At 35.2% G+C, this 9,092-nt stretch overlaps 2 protein-coding genes across 2 annotated transcripts; both read right to left on the reverse strand.

The window, feature by feature from the left end:
* Nucleotides 1-57: 57 nt before the first annotated feature.
* On the reverse strand, nucleotides 58-2,624 carry LOC107419025 (COBRA-like protein 4). Its single transcript, XM_016027742.4, has 6 exons — nucleotides 2,315-2,624; nucleotides 2,067-2,146; nucleotides 1,422-1,878; nucleotides 1,169-1,316; nucleotides 716-993; nucleotides 58-632 (listed from the first exon to the last, which is right to left on the reverse strand). Exons 1-6 carry the CDS (start codon nucleotides 2,460-2,462, stop codon nucleotides 349-351), a joined length of 1,395 nt encoding a protein of 464 aa, XP_015883228.2. The 5' UTR covers nucleotides 2,463-2,624; the 3' UTR covers nucleotides 58-348.
* Nucleotides 2,625-4,630: 2,006 nt separating this feature from the next.
* LOC107419024 (COBRA-like protein 4) lies at nucleotides 4,631-8,210 on the reverse strand. The gene is made up of 6 exons (XM_016027741.4): nucleotides 7,702-8,210; nucleotides 7,527-7,606; nucleotides 6,709-7,165; nucleotides 6,344-6,491; nucleotides 5,646-5,926; nucleotides 4,631-5,312 (listed from the first exon to the last, which is right to left on the reverse strand). Exons 1-6 carry the CDS (start codon nucleotides 7,769-7,771, stop codon nucleotides 5,026-5,028), a joined length of 1,323 nt encoding a protein of 440 aa, XP_015883227.1. The 5' UTR covers nucleotides 7,772-8,210; the 3' UTR covers nucleotides 4,631-5,025.
* Between the last annotated feature and the right edge of the window lie 882 nt (nucleotides 8,211-9,092).

Raw genomic sequence — 9,092 nt, forward strand, 5'->3', positions numbered from 1 at the left:
TTGCCGAGTTCCTATATATAATAATGCATATATGCTGAGAAAGAGTAAGTGTAGATGAACACCATAAATTGTTGCAAAACAAGCTCGTTGATAAAAGAACATGTGAATAACCAAGCATACAGGTTTGGATTAGGGCACCAGCGCAAAAATTATGGGATATTTTCAGCAAGAATTTCAGATAAATTGTAAAAAGCTTACCGTCTGCAATTGAATTATCCCAAACCAGACCATATCTTCTACGACTGTGTGCAAGTGATTTTTATACCTGTTTCATCAGTGATGGTCCAGCCCCAAGATCTACCTCTCTTTTTACGGCCATGTAGCAAAATTATCTATTAAACAAAGTGATCACCATACGCAAAGTAATATCCAAACCACAGAGGCTGCTATCATTGAAATCACGATTGAATATTTGTTGGCAGAGTTCGGTAAATAAGGGTATGTGTCTGGTGGGGGAAGCAAGCATTCTTCACCATTGAAGTAGACCTTCCGAGGAAATCCCCATCCTTGCTTGAGGGTGAATGTATCCTTGTTTTTCTGCATAAGCACCTCGGATTGAACGTTTCCGAATGGTCCAGCTTCCATTAACAGATCATTGTAGAATTTCATGCCATAAAACATACCAGTGTCATCTGCACATATAGTGAGAATTTCTAAGTTTCTATACAAATTTCTGCCAACTCCAAATGAAAGCAATTTTTTTATGGACACTCACTGATGGATTGGTAGGGGACAAGAGGCTTGTACTCAAAGCTAAAAACTTGGGTGACATTGTTGAGATTGGGGTGCTGGGCAACGAGTGTCCACTGTGTGTGGTTCAGCCGATAGTTGAAATTTGTTATGGCGATTTTAACACGCCAATAATCCTTGTAGTTAAGCTTCACATGCCAGTGAACCCTTATAGGGCACATATGATGTGTACACTGCAGCAAAGGTTGGTTGTCCTTCCTTGGTGTGTTTATACCTGCTCTTTGTAATAGCTTTGAGTCACTCCTGTAGGTCCATGTTTGATCAATATGGTTAGTCAAACATTCGGAACCAGCCCAAATTACGAAATTGTTTTAGGATTGCATCTTGGATTCGATCCACTTATAAAACATGCCGTAAATTAAATATATATATATATATATATATATAGGCAGAAAAGGTACAATAAAAGGAGGCTTACATGATGCAGTTATTTTTGTTCTGGCAACCACAAGCACAGGTTGGGCAAGGAATGATTGAATCATTGTAGAAAGAGGAGAATGAAACACAACAGGTTGGGTTCTTTGAGGCAAGGAACTGTGAATAAGTGCAAGTCACATTCCATGTCACTGCAAACAAATGTAAATATGAGAAGAGAAAGCATTACAAAACTTAAACAGTGACTTTTTATTTTGATTCAGAAAAAAAGTATTGGGAGAGTAGAACTATCTTACTCAGCGCTTGAGTTTTCCTTCTACGATCGGTGGTGAGAAAGACAGTGGATGGTACAATCTTTGCAGGGCCACAGGTATACCCTGGTCCTGGACCTAGCAAAGTGAAGTTCTTTGGCAATTTCACCGTTTTATTCGAAGTTCCAGCTAGTCCAACACTCACCTGAAATGCAGAGACTGAAGCTGTAGGATCCTGACCCCAAGATGCCAGCACTCCACCCTTGCAGCAATTGGCGTACTGTAGATTGTAAGGAACACCGGGAAGCAAATCAACAACTGTGGGGTTTCTTTTACAACAATGCGGGACGGTTGCTTTGAACTTGGAACAGTCCCCTTGCTCTGTGGCTTGAGCTCCCACCATTGTCCAAATTACTTCCTTTTTAGCCCATGACCATCCTAAAGACCAGCCAGGAGTCATGATGTGCCGGTACATTTGGAAGTTATTCATTGTCACCGTTGCCTTGTGTTGTTCAGGTAAACATATGATTAGCATCTTGATGATTATTGCCGAAGAAATAAAAAAGAATTTGGGGGATGTTGTAAAACTTCTTCGAAAAACAGCTTTTTCTAAGATTTTGAAACTTGATCAAAACAGAAACTTTAAAAACCATTGTAAGAATCAAAATGTACCGATGATATGATCCTTACCACATAACCATCTGGGGTCCAAGACATAATATCCCATTTGATTGTAATGTTTCCATTTGGATCCAATGGATCATATGCCGCTAAAGTCACAATACCATGAGCAAGAAAACCAAGAAAATAGCAAGCAAAATGAAGCCAATCAGAGAGAGAGAGTGAGAGAGAGAGAGAGAGAGAGAGAGAGAGAGAGAGAGAGATAGAGAGAGAGAATCTGCTTCAATTCAAGTTTGATATATTTCTTGAAACTCTACCTGCAGGAGATAATATCATGTGATATAAAACAACCAAGAACAAGAACTTCATTGCTGGAACCGAACGGCATTGCTGCAGACAGCTGCAACACCTTTTTCCCTGAACAAGAATTTTGTGACCTGGGTTTTCATTGGCATTGAGTAACATGGCCTTGAGTTTACCGGGATCACAAGCTCAAGCTCTCTGGCAGGACTCGAGAAAGGAAAGAGGATGATAGGTGTAACTCTCTGGCAAACAAAGTGTTAAAAAAAGAAAAAAAAAAAAAAAGAAAAGGAACTGAGATAATGCAATGAAAATCAATTTCATGAGGCTTATGCCTCACCTACAGGTTATTAGGTACTTCATGTGATATTTCAACTCTCTGATATTTCTCATCCTCTCTCTCTCTCTCTCTCTCTCTCTCTCTCTCTCTGTGTGTCTCTCTCTCTCTCTCTCTGTCAGCTTATTTTTCTGCATCTTGAAGCAAGACTTTGGAGATAAATGATGAAAAAGCTGGAGTGTGATTTTGAGAGGCTCTGACCACAACAGCACAACAGTCATTTCCCTTCACTACTCCCTTCTCTGGGGGCTCATCTCAGCCAAAAAAAACCTGATTCCAATTCAAGTTTTCTTTCTCTTATATTTATACTTATATTTTTATTAGTATCCTTTTTCACTTGGTTTTGTGCCTATTTTAGTCAATCGTTCTATGCATGGCTGGCTTAACCTTTGATGCCCCAACGCTACACAGGAAATGATTGGATATTTCCTCTTCTGCCATTCACCCACATACATGCATGATCACTGTGTTGATTATGTTGAATCAAATTCTCTTGTAAGCGTTCCAAGAAAACAGCCAGTGGCAAAGAATTACTTTTTTTTTTTTATACAATCAAATCTCCCATCTCAATATAATTAAAAAAAGTAATAATAAAAATAAATTAATAAAAGGCCTAGTAAGCAGGGCTGATCAGTGAAAGTTACTGCCCATTAAAGCCTTAAACTATAAGTACATCATAAAAATTCAATCCGATAACATTAATCAACTTATTTATAGTTAAAAATAATGGTTAATTATTACATACCCACATCAGAAAATTTCCAGCAGAATTCAATTTAGGAAATGATCTAATCATTAAAAATAAAAAATAAAAAAAGTTGGGCTGTCTTGATTACAAGAGAAATGGAAAAGTTGGGTCTGAAATTGGTTCAATTATCTGATATTGATTGTCAAGCTGAGCTAGACTGCATGGGATTTGAGTTGGTCTGTGATTACGAAACTTTATCTTTTGTGTGACTTCCCTAAATTTTAGTTTTGTTTTATGTCACATCGATTGCGTCGAATCATCATTTTTCTTATTAACCTGGATTAATCATTTATTAGGGCCGAAACTTTTTCAAAAGTGTAGGAGAAGAGGTATATAGATGATTAAAAAATAGTTGCCAGAAAAAAAACAAAAAAAAAAAAAGTTACCACAGGTTTATTATGCCTTAATGTATAAAATATCATGTTAAATAATTTGGAAAAATTATTAAAAAAATCAAAAAATAATTTGGAAAAATTAAACATGCTCATAAAATAAGACCCAACTACGAGTATCGTCCAGGAATGTTCGTTCTCTTTCTAAGGCCCTTTTTGGGGAGAAAAACTTCGAGCTAGGTTGGACATACAACTGGTTAGGTTAATTTGTCAACTTTTAATAAAAATGTTGGATAGCGATTGCATATATATTTAGTGCATTGCATGATGTATGCTTGTGCAGGCTGATTATAATAATTTTCCTAAGAATTAATTCATTAATTATGCTAGACTATAAGCAAGTTGTGAGATGTCCAAATAAGATATAAGTAAAAGTGCAACCTGTTGAGTATTTAGTTGGTAACAAAATTAAATTAAAATTTGAAAAAAAAAAAGATATTTGTTGTCAATTTTTATTTATTTAAGTACTCGGTGCTTGTCTAATATCTTGATTTCTCACCTAACCATCACCTAACCATTGATTAGCTAATAGAGTCAACTATAGAAAACATTTATGTAAAAATTGTAATAGTAAAATATATAAACATTGATGAATATCTTTTGTCCAATTTTTCTCGCATCATTAGTGATAAATCTAACCTCATCAAAAAAACAATTATTTATGTATTTATTTTTCTGTTTGCTATTTATTATTATCTTATTTATTTATTTATTTATTTTTTTGAATGAGATAGCCTTATATATTATTTATGGATATGAATAGAAATTAAAAAGAAAATGTAATAGAAGATTCGGATCGAGCCTATAATCATAGCCCATAGATCTCACATGTTGGATCTTAAGGAAAGGGTGACAATTTAAAGTATAATTTAGAATTTTGCTGATAGTGACACAAATAAATGTTCCTGAAGATGTTTGTATACAACAATTTAAGAAGAACAATTTTTTTTTTTCTCTCTCCCCATTATTTCCCCTTCAATAATAAATAACAACAAATTGCAAGATTATATACTATTGGGGTTTCCTTTTTTTTTTTTTTTGTTTTTTTTTTTCTTTTCCCTCTCTCTCTCTCTCTATATATATATAGAACCATGCAAATTTTACATTCAAAAAACATTACCACTCCCCAGCTAACTGAACCTTCTACTCTTCAAAATGGCATATGTGTATGTATATGTATATATGTATATGCACATACCTGTTGGTGATGAAGGTAGTAACGGTATTTATCATGGAAACCATTCAAATTGATCAGGAAAAGGCCAGAACTGCAAGGAGGCTAAAGATCAGAACCAACTTGGGGAGTGAAAGTAGATTTCGATGTGCAGAATTGGGTAGAAATGGGTAAGAATCAGGTGGGGGCATCATGCATTCATCACCATTGAAGTAGATTTTACGAGGGAATGCCCATCCTTCCTTGAATGTGAATGTTTCTTCATCTTTGGTTAGGATCAACTCTGACTGTAGATTTCCATCAGGCCCAGCTGCCACTAGTACATCATTGTAGAATTTTATTCCATAGAACAATCCTGTATCATCTGCAATTTCCCATAAATATATAATATCACTCATCAGTTTTAGTCCACACTTAGATAGCTCTATACATACACACATACATACATACTATGAAGCCTTCTTTGGGGCTAGTGTCACATTGGCCATAGATTAAGCCCCAGTTTAGTGTATGAGGGAGTTCAAGACTTCAAAAGTAAACCATCACATAAGCTTATCAAAAGAATTGCTTAGTGTTTTTGATTGCCCATCTATTTATTTTTAATTTTTTTTGGTCACCACTTTCATGTTTCATATTCAGGTATGATATGCAAAGACATTGTATAAGAAAAAAAGTGTGATGTGTATGGAGATCTTACTCTTGGATGTGTAAGGGACAAGTGGTTTGTAGACAAAACTGAAAACTTGGGTGATATTGTTGAGATTGGGGTGCTCGGCAACAAGCGTCCATTGCGTGTAATTAGATCTATAGTTGAAATTTGTGACGGCAATCTTCACTCGCCAAAACTGCTTGTAGTTGAGCTTGACATGCCAATGAACTCGGATGGGGCACATGTGCTGTGTGCATTGAAGCAATGGGGAGTTGCTTTTAGCACGGTTGTTTAATGCCACAACGCTTGACAGCTTTGAATCAGTAGCACTGCAGATTGTGTCCAAGAAATATGAAAATATGTCTCAACTCTCAACTATGGCTTCGTGTGTATATGAAGGTAGAAGTGAGTCTCAAGATTTTTAAAATGTGGAACGACGTTATAACCATTTGGATTCGCTCGGGAGTGGTGAAACAAAATGAGTGCTAAAACCAATTGAGCAAATCCAAACAGTTATGTTCTGTTTGAATCATTCCAACATAAGATGAGAACATTCTAATAGGGTAAATGAAATGGGTGAAATTGCAATTAATGATTCGAATCTATAAAACTTAGTTGGGTAAGTGACAACTCTTAACACTTGCCATCGTAGTATGTTCCCAACAGATCAAAATTCTATAAACAGAATCATGTAGTACAATAGAACCATGAAATATTTGCATGAGTTGTGTGGGACATGAGCTTACTTGACACAATGCTGTTTGTTTTGACAGCCACAGGCACAAGAAGGACAAGGAGTGATGGTAGAGTTATAGAATGAAGACATGGAGACACAACATGTTGGCTTCTGAGAAGCCAACAATTGCGAGTAAGTGCATGTCACATTCCAAGTCACTGCATATTTAACAATAAACGAAAAAAAGAAACATGTCACTCTCAAAAATAGGAACTAATTATAGTTTTTCGAAAATTAGGAAACACCAAAATCTCCATCTCTGTTTTTGCAGAATCGATAAAGCAGAGTTAATGTGTTAACTTTTTACGCAATGGATAAAACAGAATCAGTAATTGTACCCAAAATGAAAAAAAAATGAAAAAATAAAAAACTTACTCAATGCTTGAGTTTTTCGTCGACTGTCCGGTGTAAGGAAGACAGTGGATGGAACAATTTTAGCCTGGCTGCAAGTGTAGCCAGGACCTGGACCCAACAAGGTGAAGTTTTTTGGGAGTTTCACTGTTTTATTGGAAGATCCAGATCGCCCAACGCTCACCTGGAACGAAGAGACAGCAGCAGAAGAGTCCTGTCCCCAAGATGCCACAACACCTCCTTTGCAGCAATTGGCAATCTGTTGGTTGTAAGGTACTCCAGGAAGCAAATCAACAATTGTGGGATTTTTCTTACAACAATGTGGGATAGTTCCTTTGAACTTCGAACAATCTCCTTGTTCAGTAGCTTGAGCTCCCACCATTGACCATATTACCTCCTTCTTTGCCCACACCCAACCTAAGGTCCATCCAGGGGTCATGATGTGCCGGTACATTTGAAAGTTGGTCATGGTCACCACTGCCTGAAAGATAACATTTATGATCATAAACCACCCTTCTCCCAAATTATATCTTACAAGGCTGAATTGGTCGATTGACTTGTCATTCAGGCTGTATTTGGTAGGAGGGATCGACAAGAAAGAAAGGAGGGAGAATGGAGAACAAATTAAAACATAATATTTTCTTTCTTTACAAACATATAATAAGGTCTTATTTAAGGATCCTGGACCAAAGCTAAAGTCCAGGAACAATCTTTAAACGCTAATAGGCGCCTTCAAGCTCCAATAAATATATGCCTATAAGGGCTTGCAAATTGTTCTTGGACTTTATTTTAGTATAGAGTCTTGAATAAGAGAATTTTTGTACGAACATGAAGATACTGACCACATAGCCATCTGGAGTCCAAGACATGACATCCCATTTGATTGTAATGTTCCCATTTGGATCCAAAGGATCATATGCAGCTGAAATTGCAACAGAAGAAACCTGCTTAAAAAGGTTTTTGATATGCATAATCTCAAATTTATAATATGAACTAGTTTTCACACCAGATGCTCACCTGCATGAGAAAACATGACAGCAAAGAATAAAGCAATTGCAATTGCACAAGGATGCTTTCTTGAAACCATGCTTCTTCTAATTTTGGGGCCTTTCAACTGAAGAAAAAAGGATGGAGAGAGTCTGTATATAACCCTTTTTTTTTTTAATGGTCAATGAGTCTGTATATAACTTGGTTAAACAAAAAGATTGAAAGAAATATATATGCAGCTTAATTAGCAGGGTTAACAACTGCGGTTGGTGGATACTTTATATATGATATTCTTTATCTCGTTTTCTTGTCTGATTTATTTGAATTTGTTTATTTATTTATTTATTTTTATTTATGTATATGTGTCAATTTAAGCTTATAAAAACAAGATTGATTATAAAGGCGAGGTAGAACACGCGGGGAATATTAGAATGTTTGAATGCAAAAGCTCAACAGTCAGGAAACTATATGCAGGTTTCTCATGAATATTGCAATTTTTCAGATTAATCAGAAACCTAACACAAATGATTAAACTAATTGTCAACCTAAGAGACGTTGACCACATTTTCACAAGTCCTTTAGAATTCTCTTTGTTACTAATTTTCTTTTCTTATCAACTTACAGTCCAGAAGATGATGTGCATATTTTTTCATCCACAAAAAAATCCTACAGTAATTTTTAAATCATAATTTGATATTTTGCCCCAATGATACTGTGAATTTGATCACATATATTTCAGTCAAAACTCTTCATATTCAATTCACATGTCGTGGTTGAGGGTATTGCGGTGCTTTCATAAATCCTAAAAAGCTCTATCAAAACCATTAGTCAATGACCACAAAATAAAATAAAATAAAATTTGTCCAGAAATTCCCCTTTACAATAAGCATTCCATGTATTTCTTTGTTTTAAACTAGATCATATAATATATTGTTTCTGGTAGCAAGGGCAGGATTTGATCTCAGGGATCAGGGGATGAAAACAAAATAGTCAACTCCTCTTCCGATACTGACTTACTAACTGTTTTTTTTTTTTTTTTTTTTTTTTTTTTTTTTTTTATAAATAAAATGAGAAGAGAGATTTTAATACCAAGTCTTAGTAAAATTTTTTGGGGGTTATTACAAGTTGTATGCTATTTGGGCTGTCACTATTAGAGAAAAAATTTATATCTCCAATTATTTATGATAAGCGGGCTCTGTCCAAGGAATAAAAATAAAAATAATACTAATAAATAATAAAATCTGTTGGAAAGAGCTCTAGAAGAAATAAAAAAAAAAAAAAGGATGGAAGGGAATTTCATCAAACAATTTCCTGATTTTTACCTTTTATTTTTGAATAAATATTTTTATCTCTTTGTCATACAAGAAGAAGAAGAAAAAAAAAGAAAAAAAAGAAAAAGAAAAAAAAGAAAAGGGAAATCG

This window comes from Ziziphus jujuba, chromosome 2, assembly GCF_031755915.1.
Source record: "Ziziphus jujuba cultivar Dongzao chromosome 2, ASM3175591v1".
Taxonomy (NCBI): Eukaryota; Viridiplantae; Streptophyta; class Magnoliopsida; order Rosales; family Rhamnaceae; genus Ziziphus; species Ziziphus jujuba.

Bases quoted from the DNA above. Each gene is read 5' to 3' on its own strand.
- LOC107419025 (XM_016027742.4), bottom strand. From the start codon at position 2,462: ATGTTACTCAATGCCAATGAAAACCCAGGTCACAAAATTCTTGTTCAG. The intron at 994-1,168 runs GTAAGCCTCCTT...ATGGACCTACAG, and splicing joins AACAAAAATAACTGCATCAT to GAGTGACTCAAAGCTATTAC. The intron at 633-715 runs GTGAGTGTCCAT...CTATATGTGCAG, and splicing joins TGTCCCCTACCAATCCATCA to ATGACACTGGTATGTTTTAT.
- LOC107419024 (XM_016027741.4), bottom strand. From the start codon at position 7,771: ATGGTTTCAAGAAAGCATCCTTGTGCAATTGCAATTGCTTTATTCTTT. The intron at 6,492-6,708 runs GTAAGTTTTTTA...TTAAATATGCAG, and splicing joins ACGAAAAACTCAAGCATTGA to TGACTTGGAATGTGACATGC. The intron at 5,313-5,645 runs GTAAGATCTCCA...GGGAAATTGCAG, and splicing joins TGTCCCTTACACATCCAAGA to ATGATACAGGATTGTTCTAT.